This window comes from Macaca mulatta, chromosome 6 (genome assembly GCF_049350105.2).
Source record: "Macaca mulatta isolate MMU2019108-1 chromosome 6, T2T-MMU8v2.0, whole genome shotgun sequence".
NCBI classification, from domain to species: Eukaryota; Metazoa; Chordata; class Mammalia; order Primates; family Cercopithecidae; genus Macaca; species Macaca mulatta.
In genome coordinates this window covers 147,520,085-147,537,074 of record NC_133411.1, presented here as the reverse complement: position 1 = coordinate 147,537,074, position 16,990 = coordinate 147,520,085, and the positions used below count along the sequence as shown (strand labels likewise).

At 50.8% G+C, this 16,990-nt stretch overlaps 1 protein-coding gene across 4 annotated transcripts in view; it reads right to left on the bottom strand.

The window, feature by feature from the left end:
• Positions 1-16,990, bottom strand: part of LOC144329505 (uncharacterized) — a 111,873-nt gene that overhangs the window by 56,622 nt on the left and 38,261 nt on the right. For 2 of the 4 annotated variants that reach the window (XR_013394846.1, XM_077937102.1), the window contains one exon: positions 8,825-8,882. The exons of 1 other annotated variant lie outside the window; for it this stretch is intronic. Coding sequence is in view for 1 of the 3 variants with exons in the window: in XM_077937102.1 (XP_077793228.1) it covers positions 8,825-8,882 (58 nt within the window). In the remaining 2 variants the exon portion in view is untranslated. Of the gene's footprint in view, positions 1-5,270; positions 5,308-8,824; positions 8,883-16,990 lie in introns of those variants that run through there. One more of the 4 variants, XR_013394847.1, reaches the window with a different exon arrangement.

Sequence of the window (16,990 nt, the reverse complement as noted above, 5' to 3'; positions counted from 1 at the left end):
TTATAGGGACAGGTGTTTGGAGAGCCATCTGCAATCTATCTGTCGCAAGCACCAAAGCCTCACCAGGTTATGATCCTAAAGTTACCCCCAAGGTCTTCCTCCAACCCTACATTGCACCAGAAGCAGCTCACAGAAGTGCCTCCCTGCGCTGGCTGAGGATGGGTGGCCCTGAGACTCGGGCTCTGAGCTCTGAGGGCTGCTTTGCTCCAGGCGTGCCCCCTCCACGCTGCTGCCCTTTGCACAGGTTGCCTGTGCCTCCTTGGTCGGGGCAAGGAAACAGAATGCTAATGATGATGAGTCCAGGTTTCCCCGGGTGTGGAACCAGCCAGATAGATGGATTCCAGTGCCACGTCCTGGCTCCAGCCTCCACACCTGCCACTGCACCAAGATGGCCGCCTCCCCTGCTGACTGTGGGCAGGAAATGAGGGGAGTGAACAGGCAGAGAGCAGAAGTGAAGGGACTGAAATGCAGGAAGAGATTTCATTTTTCTCTGCCCCAAATCTGGTGGAGTCTTCCCAAGGTCACTGAGTCTGTCTCCCTGACTCCAGCCCAGTCTGTGGCCTCCCAGCCTCCTAGGGAGCCCAACCCACACCCCCTGACTTGCTGGGCACCTGGACATGGGGGATGAGGGACTTCAACTCCATGCAATTATTTCAGCTCTATGATTTAGCTGAAATCCTCTGGGTTCAAGCTGTTGACTATAATCTCTCTAAAATAATCACCCTCCTTTTATTTAGGTTATAATGTGATGTTGAGGCACACAACGGAATGGCTGTTAGGGACATAAGGACCTCTAGGCCTGAGAACTCCTGTGGATGCTGCTTGAAGCTCCAGTGCTCCTGCAGGCCCACAGAAGTGCTGTGCCATGCCACTCCTCTCCAGTCTTGGCTTCTGGAAAACTATTCATTCTTCAAAATCCCAATCAAAGATCACCTGTTTGGCCAGATGTGGTGGTTCATGCCTGTAATCCCAGCACTTTGGGAAGCAGAAGTGGGAGGACTGCTTGAGCCCAGGAGTTCCAGACCAGCCTGGGCAACAAAGTGAGACACTGTCTCTACAAAAATTTAAATATTAGTCAGGCATGGTGGCACACACCTGTAGTCTCGGCTACTTGGGAGAATCACTCGAGCCTAGGAGTTTGAGGCTGCAATGAGCCATGATCTTGCCATTGTACTCCAGCCTGGGTGACAGAGCAAGACCCTGTCTGTAAAAAAACAAGATCACCTCTTCTTTGAAGGCTTTTCAGATCTGATCCCTTTTCAGGTCTAGTTGATTGCTCTCCTTTGAGTCAATACTTCATTCTGCAAATGGCCTGATCTTGAACAAGTTACTAATGATTATGGGACCTCTGTAAAATGGAGATGATAGATCCCTCACAGGGTTAGCAACGAGTTAAAGGTAATGTACTTTAAAATTTTGCGTTGTACTTGGCACATGATCAGGGCTCAAAAAATGACAGTTTTTCGAGTGATAATGGCAGTGATTGCACTTTTTCAGTCATCTGTTTACATATCTGTCACCTCTAATAGATTGTGTACTTTTCAGGACAAGGGCCACAGTTGAGTCACTGCTGTAGGCATGGCACCTGTGAGCACCCAGTACAGAGTAATGAATGTCAGTGTTACCTTTAAAACACTTACAATAATACCAACTGGCTTCTAACGAGTGTTTGCCATATGCTGGCCACTGTTCCAACTAGTTTACCAAGATTATGTCATTTCATCTTCACAGCAATCCTATAAAGTATTCTCATCCCCATTTTACAGATGAATAACTGCAGCTTATCAAGGCTAGACAATTTGCCTGAGGTCTTACCGTAAGAAATAGGAGATGGAGACAGTTCTTGAATCAGATCAGTCTGACTCCAGAGTTTTTGGCCACCCACCCAACTCCACTGTCCAGTGTGTTCTGTGCTATATCATAATCCTCAGGTCAACTGTCTTTCTTTTCTGCCTGACAACAGGAATTGGGTTTGGTTTATTTCTGTAGCCACTAACCCCTGCACAGACTCTGGCACACAGTAGGCCACACATTCAATGTTTCTTGGATAAGTAGATGAGAAAAGGAGAAGGAGAAAGGAGATGGTCAAAGACAATCAAGAAGATAGGAGGGCTGGGTGGGGCAAGAGATGTTCAGTTTCGGAGAGCCATGGGAGCTGAGGCTTCAAGTGGGCAGGGAAGGGTATGGCCTGGCCCTGGGGCTCACACACCTTTCTTGGGGCTCCTTGCCATTCCTACCATCCCAAGTGCAAGTGCATTTGGAAGGGCATTCCCTTGGAAACAGACTGAAGCTCAGAAGAATCCAGGCTGAAGGCTCAGGTGCCCCCCTTCTCAGGCAGCTCCTTCCCACTCCCAGGACCCCTGGCCTGAGTTAGGGGAAACAAAAAGAGGTTTGCAGCATGTGAGCCAGCATTTGGGAGAAGAGCAAACAAGAGCAGACAGAAGCATCTCTGTGCCTTAGGAGACTAGACAGTGGTGACCAGGAAGTCACCCCCCTTTCTGAGCTCACCATTCAGGGCCTGACCTGACTCGGGAGGCTTGTAGCTTGGGGGAGCCAGCCTTGGTGGAAGTAAATCTCTCTGGTGAGTGGGTGGGTGCATCTCTGGCTCCCTGTCCCATCAGCACCCTGGGGTGGGGCCTGCCCGCCAGCTGACCCCAGGACCTGGGTTGCAGGAACCCTTACCAGCCACTCAGCCTGGCGTCTTCAAGCCCAGTTGGTGCTAGAGGGAGAGGGAGTTTTTAATTTATATTTCTCGGCTTGATTCAGAGTCTGGGCAGCTATTTTGACTGCTTCAGAGGAATATTCTTTAATCCTGAGTTTCTTTTTCTCATTATGGCTCGAAAATTAAAATCTCTCTGCTCGGGCAAATGAAGGCTGAGTGAGAGAAGGCTGCTGCCACCACACATTTCTTATTTAAGTCAATTTGGAAACACCAAATGCTTTCTCTCAGGGCAGGTGACCGAGGGAAGAGGACAGGGCAGAGTTTAGCCTCCTCCTTGCCACGTCCTGGGCATTAATCCTCCCATTATTCCTGCAGCCCTCGCTGACCTGGCCTAATCACAAACTTAATAACACCCTGCCCTTGCAAAGCTCTTCTCCGTGCATTATTTCCAGCAGAGCCTCACCACAGCCCTGCATGGAAGGAAAGCAGGTGTCCTTGTCCTCACTTTTATTAACAAGGAACTGAGGGCCCCTCGAATTTCATAGATGAAAGATGGAAGCCTCTGAGGTCCTTTGGGAAGTACAGTGGGGTGGGAGTAGAGAAATTGTGACCCCTCCCCTTCGAGTCCCCTTGCTTCCCAGAAGACAGTGGAGCCAGCACCCCTTCTTCTCATTGCTCCCAGAACACTGAATGGGAGACCCACTCAGGAGCAACGTGATCTAGGGCAGTTCCTGTCCACCCTCTGAGCCTCAACTCCCTTATATTTATTTATTTTTATTTTTATTTTATTTTATTCACTTTTAAATTTTATTTATTTATTTTGAGACAGAGTCTCCCTGTGTCTCCCAGACTGGAGTGCAATGGCGCAATCTTGGCTCACTGCAACCTCTGCCTCCCGAGTTCAAGTGATTCTCCTGCCTCAGCCTCCTGAGTAGCTGGGATTACAGGCATGTGCCACCACACCTGGCTAATTTTTGTATTTTTAGTAGAGACAGGATTTTCACCATGTTGGCCAGGCTGGTCTTGAACTCCTGACCTCAGGTGATCTGCCCACATTGGCCTCCCAAATTGCTGGGATTATAGGCTTGAGCCACCTTGCCTGGCCTATTTTATTTTTATTTTTATTTAGATGGAGTCTTGCTCTGTCTCCCAGGCTGGAGTACAAGGGTGCAATCTTGGCTCACTGCAACCTCTGCCTCCCGAGTTCAAGCGATTCTCCTGCCTCACCCTCCAAGTAGCTGGGATTACAGGCATGCACCACAACGCCCAGCTACTTTTTGTATTTTTGGTGGAGACGGGGTTTCACCATGTTAGTCAGGCTGGTCTCGAACTCCTGATCTCAGGTGATCCACCTGCCTTGGCCTCCCAAAGTGCTGGAATTACAGCCGTGAGCCATTGTGCCTGGCCAACTCCCATATATTTAAAAAAGGGGTTGCCCTAAATCATGCCTAATGCCACCTTGCCTCGCTTGTGCCCAGACCCCAGGGAAGGGAGGATGGCTGTTCTCTGCTGCATTGTTTCATCTCTAGGTTTCCACTCTCTGTCTCTGTGTGGCTGCTCCTCTTCCTGGGCCAGCACATCCAGTTGTCTTTGCCCTGCTCTTCTTTCTGTTTGCAGATCTCTCCCTCACTTGCTGACAGAGTCTCTGAAGGATATCTGGCCTATAGGGTCTTCCGGTGGAGTTCCAGAACATGCCCTCTGCCATGGGCCTGGAGACAGTGTCTGGTGGGAGGTGGCCCTGCGATGGCCTGAAAGCCATAGTTGCACCGGTTTTTACCAAGCTCATCAGGAGGTGCGTGGGAGGCTTCCAAGGTCTGAAACAGGTCTCCTACCCTGAGGGACACAGGTTTCGAAATGAAGGCTGCCTCTGTCTTGAGCATTAGAAATTGTGACTTCCCTGTGGGTAAACAATAGCACCAGCCTTCTTAGGGACACAAGTCCTGGTGGAAAAGGAGCTCTTGTTCCACCTTTGCCCCACTCCCAGCTTCCTGGAGGACCTGGTAGTTTTCCACATTCTTTTACTCCCATTTGTGGGGCTCTGGAGCCTGGCCAGGTATCTCCCGATGGGAACCAGAATGCAAGGCACCACAGGCCCCTAAACCTCTCCAACAACTGTGTGTGGTTGTCCCTAGTGCAAAACGCCAGCCACATTCACCTTCCCCTCCTCCTCCCTGGAGAGTGGGAACTGAGGGCCTGACCACTATCTTTTTCATCACCTCAACCCCAGGGACCACACAGGAGGAACTCCAAATCTACCCTGAGCCCGCAGGAGGGGCAGCACAGGGGCCTTCTAAGGATGGTGCAGGTGGGAGCAAGAGCTGAGGCAGGGAGGAGTGGATGAATACTTCCGGGAGATAAAAGATTTGAATTGCACCTCAAAACCCAAAAGGAGGATGCATTGTTGAGGCAGGGAAGATAAAAATAAGCAAAGTGAAAAGCCGAGGATTTGAATTTAGACAGATCTGGGTTCACATTTCAGCTCCATCTCAAGCTGTGAAATTTTAGGCAACTTCTGGAGTCCTTGGTTTCCTCCTCCACGCTCCACAATGGTGATTATTCCATAGTGTTGTTGCAGCATTCAATGAAATAATGTACATAAGAAACTTACCAGCCAGGTGCTGTGGCTCATGCCTGTAATCCCAACACTTTGGAAGGCAGAGGTGGAAGAATCACTTGAGGCTAGGAGTTCAAGACCACCGTGGGAACATTGCAAGACCTTGCCTCCACTAAAAATTTAAAAATTAGCAGTGTGCCATGTCAAAACCTGTGGTCCCAGCTACTCGGGAGGCTGAGGTGGGAGTTTGAGGTTACAGTGAGCTACGATCACACCACTGCACTCCAGCCCAGCCAACAAGTGAGACTTTGTCTCAATAGAAAGAGAGAAAGAAACTTACCAAGTTTTCTGGTATATATTAAGCACCCACTAAATGGCTGCTATTATTGTTATCACTATGTTGGTGATGGGGAGTCAAGAAGTGGGAATTGAAGAGCAGACCTTCTTGTTTGTAGAGACGGGCAACCAGAGTGAGTAGGGGAAGAAATCCCCAGACAGGGGTCTCTAACAGAAGCCATCTGTGGTCTCATGAGGGCCTAGCCTTGCCACTCTGGTGCTGTCTCGTTGACTCAGATATAGGCTTTGATTTCCTTGGAGAAGCTCAGTTTACAACAGGAATAAGCAGCATCTTGGGAAATTCGAGTCCCAGAGACTGGGCAGAGTCGCTCTCACTGTCAGATAAAAGGCCCCTGTTCTGATTCCCATCAGTGACAAAGGATGACGCTCAGGCTGCCACTGAGCATGAGGGCCAGGCCAGAAGGAACAGTGGTTGGGCAGGTGCCAAGGTCTTGGGAAAAAACTGAGGTCCCAAGAGAGAAACCAGAGCTGCCCCAGTGGGTACTGCCTTCCCTTTTGTGCCTCTCACTTTTTGCTCCCATCCCCAATTTCTTTTCTTTGCTTCTTCTTTTACTTTTTTTTAATAGAGATGGGGTCTCGCTATGTTGCCCAGGCTGTTCTTGAACTCCTGGCCTCAAGTAATCCTCCTACCTCAGGTTCCCAAAGTGCTGGGATTACAGACGTGAGCCACCACAACTGCTCCCCCAACCGATGTCTAATCCCTCCAACCCCTATCTCTGACAAGGAGGGTGGGACCAAGCTGAGATGTGTCAGGGTAGGTGGTGATGATACCATAGACACTGGGAGTCCTCTCCTAGAGGTGCTGGTTACAGTATTGGGCTTCCTCCTACATCACTAGACCTGGGGGACCCATAAAAGATTGGAGGGCCAGGAAAATGAAGTAGCAGTCCTAAAATCCTGAGAGTGAGAATTCACAGCTGTCGGCTTTCCCTCACCCCATTTCTTCTTCTTTTCTTCTTCTTCTCCCCCCGCCCCCCTCGCCGAGAGAGAGTCTTGCTCTGTCACCCAGGCTGGAGCGCAATGATGCGATCTCGGCTCACTGCAACCTCCACCTCCGGGGTACAAGCAATTCTTCTGCCTCAGTCTCCCGAGTAGCTGGGATTACAGGCGCCCGCCACCACCCCCAGCTAATCTGTGTATTTTTAGTAGAGATGGGGTTTCTCCATGTTGGTCAGGCTGGTCTTAAACTCCTGACCTCGTGATCCACCCACCTCAGCCTCCCAAAGTGCTGGGATTACAGGCGTGAGCCACCGAGCCCGGCTCTTTTCTTGTTTTCTTCAACCCAAGTTTCCTGTTTCTTCTTTCTCTTCTCACTCTCTTTTCCATTCTCTTTTTTCTGCCTCTTCTTCAGACTCGCTTTGCAAGTTTTCAACTTCTGTTCCCAAACCCCCTTCACATACAGAAGAGTCTGTGTTTCTCCTGTCTCTCTTCTCATTTATGTCTCTGATTGCCTTACCCAGAGAAGGGACCCCTGCCTTCTCTGATGGAGGCTTAAAAGAGAGCAAAGCCCCAGGGCTGGGGTAGCTGAGGCTCAGCGGACCATGGGGGTGAGGCCTGGGCCACGTGGAGATGGAAGCATGAGCCAGCTCATGACTGCGTAAAGACTGGTATTGATTGGGCTCTGGTGACTCATCACTCAGTGGAGGGGTCTGGGAGAGTGATGTCACTGTTGACACTAGGGCTGCCCCATCCCTGCCCTGAGACCTTTTCTTGCCTTGCTGACTTCTTTTCACCTCCCTTTATAGGGCAGGGCTAAGGAACCAAGTTTCACCTTTGATGACATTTAGAACCACAATGTGGTTTTTTTAAACCAAGAATTTCCTTCCCACATCCTCACCTCCTCCTCCTCCTCTGCCTGTCTTGCGGTGGGGGTGGGTATACTCATGTGCACGTGGGCATTCTCTGTCTCACACATGTGTGCACATTTCTTTTATGTATGTACAGCTCACGTGCATGCACACACACACACACACACCCTCACTCACACTCACACATACTCCCACCTGCCATCTGTTTCCGTCAGTTGGGGGAATCACATAAACCGGGCCTCCGAACTGTGCAGGGGGACTGGAAGGGGCTGATTCTCCCAGATGGGGACCTGAGGAAGAACCCCTGTGTGCTCTTGTCTGCTGGCACCTCGATGCCATGTGCCTCTTGACTTCAGAGGCTGCACCCTTGAGCCCCAGTGAGCCCAGCATTTGGGTAGGCACATGTGTCCTTGAGAAGGTGCGCTTCCAATTTCATAATCAGAAGAAAACTGAGGTGGAATTGGGTTGTGGGCTGTGAGTAGGGACAGTGGGGGTATATGGAGAAAGACATAGACTAGGAGGGCCAGAGACTAGAAACTGACTCCGAGACAAATGTCATCATTGTCCCTTCTCCCACCCTCCCCCAAATTAGATGTATATTTCTTTCCCTCTACATTTTGAGAAGAGAGAAAGTTACATCTCACTTGGTAACCAAGTCCCAGGAATCTAGCTTAAGCCAGGGCAGAGGAAGAGTTCCCAACATGAGGCTGAATATTAACGCTATGTAAATCACATGCAAATGTATTGAAAGCAAAAATAAATAGATGGTGGGTCTTGAAAAAGGAACAATTAGACTGAGGTGAAGGCAGTGGAGGAGCCACAGCCTAGTAACGGGGTAACTTCTGGAGTCTGGGTGCAGGCTGTGCACTCCTGTCCTCTAGAGATCCTGGCCTGTCAGTGGTTGGTAAAAAATGGTTTGTTTTGGCCATAAGCAACTAACTGACAAGTCCTTATCAAATGCATACCTGGCCTGGTGGCAGAGGTGGATTTTCTGGGAAGCTAATGAAGCTTGGGGGGCAGTGCTCCTCATTTGTACAGGCCCCTTCCAAACCCTGCACTTAATTCATGTTCATCATCTTGTATTTTTTTTCTTAAAGAGGGCCCCCCAAATTGTACAAGCTTTGGGCCCCACAAAACCTGGGTTCACCTCTGCAGTGAAGGGGATAATTGTGTAAAATGTTGACAAGCTCTCTGTTCTTGGTTTAATTAGCAGCCTCCTTTGAAATAATCTCTATCAGAGATGTGTCTGTATGCACAGCCTTATGCGCCCCTTTGCCTAGGTGGAGGGGGCCCCATGGCTGCTCCTGTCTCCAAGACACCACGATTTTCTGCCTTGAGACTGGGGTAAGAGGAGGGTGAAGGAAACTGCTTTGTTTCTAAAGGGAATGTGGCGGAAAACCCCAAGGAACAAGTACCTGATAATAAATAATGATAATATCTTACCTTTGTAAAGCCTTTAAGAGTTTCCAAAGGGAATGTGTCATTTGAGCTTCACAATACCCTGAAGCAGGAAGGAAAGGTATTATGGAGATTTGTTACAGACAAGTAAACTGAGGCTCAGAGGAGTCTAATTACAATAATAATAGTTCAAAAGCACAAAGCTATTTTATCAGCTGGAACAATCCCGTATGTTCACTCATTGAATCTGCACAACAATTCTATGAGGTGGGTACAATTATTATCTTCATTTTAGAAACAGGGAAACTGCACAGAGAGGTTAGCCAAACTCAAGAGTAGCCCAGCCAAGATCCGAACTCAAACAGTCTGGCAGCTGAGTCCTCGCTCTCAATCAGTACGCCACTCCAAAACCTTGTGCACAGTCATGGGCTAGACTTCAAGTCCTGAGCCGTCTGACCCGTTTCTCATCACCACTAAGCACTAACACGTCCCTCTGAACCAGAAACTCAAAGCCTAGAGGGAGGGGCAGGAGACTGGTGGGAAGTCCAGGTGACTGACCATAAGGATCAGAGGATCTTGGAAATGGCCCCTCAGGACAGATGAATACCAGTGTTCCTCCTGGACCGAAAGCACAGGGCAGGAGGTGAGCCAGCAGGCACCAGCCTGCCTAGAGCCCGGGGAGACTTCTTAAAGAAGCTGGAAATATATAATAATATATAATAATATCTCAATAATATCTCAAAAATATATAATAATAATAATAGCTCACGAGCACGAAACTATTGTATCAGCAGGGACAATCCCCACTTCCCAGACCAACGAGATCAAGATTATGGTCAGAAGTGTGTTTAGGGAGATTACCATGGCAACAAGGTAAAGGATGATGGACTAGGAGCAGGGGTGTGCTAGAGGGAGACTGGTTAGGAGATGGTGGCAGAAATTCAGGTGAGAAGTGATGAGGCCCCAGTTGAACCAAGGTGGTGGCTGTGTGGCTGTGGTATAGAGAAGAGAGATGCTACAGGGGAGAATGAATGAAGGGAGAATAGGCATGTCTTCTTCAAATGACACAGCCCACATACAGGCCCCAGTGGAAGAAGCGGGGTAGACAGTGGGAAGTGCTGGCGGTGGTGGGGTGGTGGGGAGGGCAATAAACAATGAGGCCTGCAGGATGAGCAGCCCCTGGAAGCTGCCAGAGTTGCTAACATCCCATCTTCCTGCTCTCCCCCAGTCAGTCAGGCTGGCCCTGCCACTGGGCTCTGTGTGTGTGTGTGTGTGAGAGAGATGGTGGGGACAGGGGGGTGGTGCTGGGGCTGGGGAGAAAGGAGAAGTGTCAGCCCTGGGCTCTGGGGCCACATACAGGGAGGTGAGCTATGGGGAGCATCACAGAAGCGTGATTTAGAGTCTCATTCCCACCGCCCTTCACCGTGCTGCAAGGACAGTTCAATGTAATATATAATTACCGCCACCCCACAAGGCTGCACTGTACACAGAGCTCCCACCTTCCTCCCGCTCCCTCCTGCCTGCCTTCAGATTATAAATCAGTTTTCAATCCTGAATGCTACCTGTAAATGTTCGCACTCAGGATCCTCGCCTCATATTCCTATGTCTCTGGGGGGTGGTTCAGGATGTGAATGGCCTGCTTCCCCCAGTCCTGATTCTGACATCCCAGCCCCTGATTGATGGTGAGAGGAGCAGCAGGGAAGCTGGAATTGGCTCTAGGGTCTCTGGTGCCCTGGCCTGGGGAGAGGGGTGGGCAGCTCTGGATCTACCTGACTCAGCCAGGCCTGAAGTGGACACTCCCCAGTGTACAGAACTGTGGATATGCTCCGGACCAATTGGTGGGAAGGCACTGAAACTGACCCCTCCCCGAAAATGACAACTTTTTTCCAGCTTTGTCAGATGTGCCAGAGCAGGCAGGTGAGCGGGTTCACTAGAGTGTCCAGAAGACAGCAGCCTCCCCATAGGCTGATCTGGAGATGAAGAGGCACAGCCATGCCTTTCCCCGAGCTGGGATGGGAAATCCCACGATGCACCTTTGAGATGATGAAAGGACAAATCAAGAAAGAAATTCTTGGCCAGGCATTGTGGCTCATGCCTGTAATCCCAGCACTTTGGGAGACCAAGACAGGCGTATCACCTGGTGAAACCCTGTCTCTATGAAAAATACAAAAATTAGTGAGGCATGGTGTCACGTGCCTGCAATCCCAGCTACTTGGGAGGCTGAGGCTGGAGAATATCCTGAAACCTGGAGGAGGAGGTTGCAGTGACCCGAGATCACGCCACTGCACTCCAGCCTGAGCGACAGATCAAGACTCTGTCTCAAACACACACACACACACACACACACACACACACAGAAATAAATTTTTTCTTTCTTCCTTTTTTTTTTTTTTAGGAGACAGTCACCCCAGCTGGAGTGTAGTGGCACGAAGCTGGCTCCCTGCAGCCTCAACTGCAGGTGTGTTATGTCACCACCATTTGCCGATTACCCCACCTGAAGAAGGCCCCCCGGCCCTGACCTATTACTTTCTATCTTAGCACCCTGTTTGTTCACTTTGTAGTACTAGTTATGATTCATAATATTCTATATTGTCTAGTGTCTTCATTTTTTGTGGCTTTTCACTCCTGGACTGGAATCTCTGTGAAGGCAGGGGCCACATTGCCTAGTCAATACTGTATTCCAGTGACTTAGCATCAAGCTTCACACATCACGGTGTTAGTTATATACTCTTTGAATGAACTGAATGCATGGAGCCGGGGTGGGGTGGCTGCCAAAGAGAAGGCCTTCAAAGCTGAGGCTGACTGGGCCTGCTCCCCTGTGGCAGCCCCATCTGCAGACAGCAGCTGGGCAGCTCCTTCCCAAGGAGACCAGGCTCACGACCCCGGGGGAATTGAGAGGCCTCTCCAGACCTTGGGCCCCTTCCTCTCCCTTGGAAACACTCCAGTTGTGACCCCTCCTAGCTGTCCCTGGAGCTGCCTTCTGAGGACCAGGGGTTAATGGCCAGTGTTTATCACCTCCCACTCCCTGACAAGATCCCCAGGTCGCTGGAAAGCTTGGCCCAGCCCAAACTGATACCTTGCATGGGCCAGGGACTCAACCTGGGGACAGCAAAGAGGGACTGAGGAGGAAGCTCCTCCAAGCATTATACTATCCATGAAGTGAATGCAAATGAACTGAAAGCACCTTTTGAATAAGCAGCTTTTACTGAGAGAGCTGCTCTAATCCCTAAATGGCTTTGCTGACAGGGAGGAGCTTCCTGGTGGTGGAAGGGGTGGGAAACGGGGTTGCACTGTCAGGAACCGGCTCTGCAGCGCCCTTGTCCCTGCACTTTTAGATTCCAGACACGCTTCTTGTGGCTAATGGAACTCGAGATCTCTAACCTTGGCCTCCCTATTCCACTCCCTGCCCCCGCCCCCAGAGTCTGCCGAGCCGGGCCTCTGTGTTTCCAGGAGGCTGAGGCTGCTGGGTGCTGGGTCTCAGTTTGAGTGATTCTCTGGGACTGGAAGCAGCTGAGCACAGGTCCAGTGATGTAGCCCTGTGGGCTCTCTGGTGACCACGTGAGACATCCCTGGGCCTGTGTATAAAGGTGTGTCGCCGTGTGCGCCAGTGGGTTTGTGTCCATTTACACACCCCCTGGAAACAAGTGTCATTGTGTTTGTGCCTCTGTCTGTCCCCACCCCCACATCTCCATCCATCTGTATTCCTCCCCAGGTTAGAGGGGGCTGGCCTCAGCTGGGGAGTCATGCTTTTTCAAGGACTAATGACTTTTATCAGAATGATAATGAACTGATGACACAGGGAAGCCCTGGGCTCTGGAGAGAAGCCAGAGAGGGAGCAACTGGGGACAGAGAGGAGGCTGGCAGGGTTGGGAGCCTAGAGGACTATGCCTCCCAGAAAGGCCAGCCAGCTCCATTCAGCTTTCAGCGGGGGAAGGAGACAGGGACAGAGGAAACCCAGGGGATGTTGGAAACACATTCTCCATTTCCCTTCCCTGTCCCTCCTGCCTCTTCCTGAACCCGCCATTCCCTGCTTTGCTATTCCTCTCGCCCTCCCAAAGCACTCCCTTTGACTATGGGTCTGTGAGGCTAAGGCTGGCTATTCCCCCCTAGCCCTGACCCAAAGCCAGGTCCTGCCCAGAGATGGAGCGGGAGCTGCTCCTAGAATTCTGAGTGGGCAGAGACACATAGGTGGCCTGAGCAGGTCTTGAAGCACCAGAAACTGTAAAGCTGCCCCTTGGGCATGGAGCTTGTCAAGGCTAATTGGCCTCAATATTCTTTCATAATGAATGTAGGGCCAGGAGAGTTGTCAGTGGGGAAAGGAGAGGAGAATTCAGAAGCTCACAGAACATCCACACCAGGGACTTGGGAGATCACAAAACCAGGAACTGTTCTCATTGGTCAGAGAAGATAAGTGATACCCACCTCCCAAAGATTTTGGAAAGATTTCAAGCAGAGCCTGCAGCGGGCACGGGGCTCCCCGCACTGGAAAAGCTCCTTCACCTGCTGCAGAGAGGCAGCCACCTCTCCCCAAGCCGGAGCGCTCCAGCCCCTTTAGCACAGGCCGGCATGCAGTGAATATTCAATAAATATCAGCTGTTGTGGATATTAGCATAATCTTCTGGTGCAAAAAGTCTCTGAGGGTGGTCCCTGCAGAGAGGGGTCAGTTTCTAGGACCCTGGGATTCAGAAGGAACAGGGGACAGTGCAAAGCAGGCGTGGTACCAAGAGACCCAGTTTAAAGACCAAGGAGACAGGCATGCCGGGCCCCTCCCATGGCCTCTCCTTCTCCTGCCCCAGTCTTTCAGGGGGCGTCCTCCCTCCGGGGCCTGCAGGGAGTCCTCCTTCTGTCCCAGGCAGGCCCAGTGACCTTTTGCTCAAGTCTGCAAATATATTCTTGTCTAGTCTTGGAAATGAAATTGTGCTCAACATTTGTATAGGGCTTTTCCATTGCCCAGCCCTTTACAGACATTAGCTAATTAAATGGAGGAGGGGTAGAAAGGAGCTGGCCTCTGTAGTCAGGGACCCCAGGCCCTTTGGACCTGGGCCCCAGTCTCACTCCTCCCTTCTTTCCTGCAAGATTGGCCTTCCTCTAAAGAGAAGGCAACTCCTGAGGCGTTGGCCACTGAGTCAGAAAGCAAGGGAAGCTGGGAGCTTGGTAATCATGGAGTGGGTAAGGGTCTTCCTGAGGTCATCCTGTCCCACAGCCACACCCAGCAACAGGCTTAGTCTGAAAGTGCAGGTCTGTGTCTGCCATGAGTGGGCCGAACACACAGGGCACACAGCTGTGTGGCCTGTTCTAGGGATGGGGCTAACCTCTCACCCTATCTAGGAGGCACAATTGTGGACAGCTGCTCCCAGCCTGGAGCGAAGCACAGAAGCCTCTACCTGCCCCGGTCTTCCTGGCCAGGAGGATTGGAGGGGAGCCATCCAGGGTCAGCAGAACAGCTTGCCCTGCCCACCCCTCCATCACCACCCTTCTAGAACTGCCCTCCAGGACACAGCAAGTGAACTCTCACCTGGGGAGGGTGGCAGGGGGGAATTGCGGGGGAGGGAGAGAGACCAGTTACGGAAACTGACATAGACATAGGGAGGAAATAGGCCATATTTCGAACTGAGACTGTGGAATAAAGGAAAGGAAGAAGACTAGAAGGAGAGACGGAGTAAAAAACATCTTCACGGGGTGCCCGTAGTGTCAAAGATTGAGGATTTCTTCGCGCAGCCACAGGCAGCCCCATGTTGGATTCCTCTAGCCTGAAAGAGCTCCCCCTCCCACCCCACTGCCTATTATCCCTCATACCCATAAGAGACGGCATCACGGGTGCCCACTTCACAGGCGTGGGCTTCTTCACGGGGCAGGCGGTGCACGTTTTCCTCCCTGATCCCGTCAGAAACTGGAAGGTGGAGACTCGCTCTCCTTCCGCGGCCTGACTGCACCCGGCTCACCCTGATCCCATCAGCCTGCTTGGAGCCAATTGAAGAATCAGCAATTCTGGAGACCCCGCCAGGTCCAGGAGAGGAGGACCTGACCTCCCCGCACCGTAATTATCTGTCTCATAAAAAACAGGCATTGAACTTCATAAAACCAATTAGGGCTACAGGGCCAGGTCATGGAAGCAAACGGGAATTTAGCTCTGGTGACAGTGGCAGTCAACTCCAAGGACAGAGCAGTATGTGACAGCTCCGTCCTCTCAGGCCCAGCCCCAAAGGCCACCCAAACAAAGCTCCTGTAGATGCAATAGAAGAGGTTGAGGTCAGACCCAAGGAAGGACTGGCTGGCAGGGGCAGGGAGCACTGGAGTAGTTTCTTCCCTTTGTGACAAGCAGCCCAACAGAGCCTGAGTCCTCCCTCCACAGCCTTCTCTGGTTCCAGAAAACCTCAAGAGCTTCCCATCATGTTACCAAGGCAACTGCAGCCCTGCAAGATTCACAGTGAGGATGGAGAGAGAGCAGAGACTGACAGGAAGCCCAGACAGAATGCCAAGGTGGAGGCACACATCTGAGACTGAGCAGGGAGGCAGGGGCTTTGGGCCAGAGCAAACAGCTCCTGCCTCTCTGTTTGGGCTGTTCCAGGATCTGTTTTCCTGCAGGCTGTGAGTTTGTTTTACACACCCCAGTCCCCTGTGGGCGAGAAAACAGCATCAAAGCTTCCTTCCCTGTCAGGTGGGGATGCAGTGGGGGCAAAGGAGGGCTTCTCCACAATTTCCCAGCATGGCAGATGCTGCAGCTCCTGGCCCAGCCCACGGGCAAGGGTTCTCCTGCTTTCAAAGGCCAGCAGGACCCTCCGCCATCACCACCTGCTTGCTCCACCATGGTCCCCTTGGGAGGCAGAGTCCTGCCAAGGGATCAGCAGCACAGGCTGCATTGGTTGGAATTGCAGAGAAGTGTGTTTGGCTCCTGGCTTGGTCATTTTCTAAGACTCCATGACCTTGGTGAAGTTACTTCTTGCTCAGATTGTTTCCTTAGATGAAAATGGGGATAATATGATGAATTCTTAGGATTTAATAATATCATATACGTCATGTGCTTACACTAGGCCTGGCACTGAGTCAATTTTTTTTTTTTAAAGCAGTTTGGGAGTCTCTCTGAGCCTATTCTGGCTCGGGAGGCTGCCTGATTTAAAAAATAATAATAAGTTGGCCGGGCGCGGTGGCTCAAGCCTGTAATCCCAGCACTTTGGGAGGCCGAGACGGGTGGATCACGAGGTCAGGAGATCGAGACCATCCTGGCTAACACCGTGAAACCCCGTCTCTACTAAAAATACAAAAAACTAGCCGGGAGAGGTGGCGGGCGCCTGTAGTCCCAGCTACTCCGGAGGCTGAGGCAGGAGAATGGCATAAACCCGGGAGGCAGAGCTTGCAGTGAGCTGAGATCCGGCCACTGTACTCCAGCCCGGGCTACAGAGCAAGACTCCGTCTCAAAAAAAATAAAAAATAAAAAAATAAAAAATAATAAGTTAAATGAAAAAGAAAAAAAAAGCTGTTAAAGGCTGGGCATGGTGGCTCAGGCCTATACTCCCAGCATATTGGGAGGCCAAGGTGGGAGGATCACTTGAGGCCTGGAGTTTGAGACCAGCCTGGGTAATATAGTGAGACCTCATCTCTTTTAAATTTAAAAAAAAAAAAAAAAGCTGTCAAAATTTTATCATTATTGTTACTATTCTAATTTTTATTATAATTGTGTGTACCTCTGTTTACTCATCTATAAGATAGAAATCATGATTAGTCCTAATTCAATGAGTAGTTTGCAGATTTCATGAGAAAACACGTGAAATGCCTTGACCAGCACCTTAGCCATGGGAAGTGTCAATGAATAGGAGTGATCCCTACACTCCCCTCCTTACCCCTACCCCAGGCCTTCAGATTGCCTACTGGGGAGCCACCACCAAACTGGGCCAAACTCCCAGTTCCCTAAGTAGTAGGGGCTATGGAAATGCGGTTTCTGGAGCTGTAGTCAGGGAAGCCATTCCTTTTCCCTTTTCTTTTCCTCCTTCCCTGCCCTCTGGGGAAGTCATTCCTAATTGCAGTGCCTGTGAACTTCAAACTCACTCCTGGCCAGGAAGGAGCCTTTGACCTCTGTGCTTCCTCATTTCTGTCTCAAGCCTGAGGTTCCCTGAACAGGCTGATGTCCAGCTAATGCCCAGTGTCCTGGAGAAAAGGAGTAAATTCCATTCTAAATGGAAAAAGTTTTGCCCCTATACAGAGGGCCAGGTATCA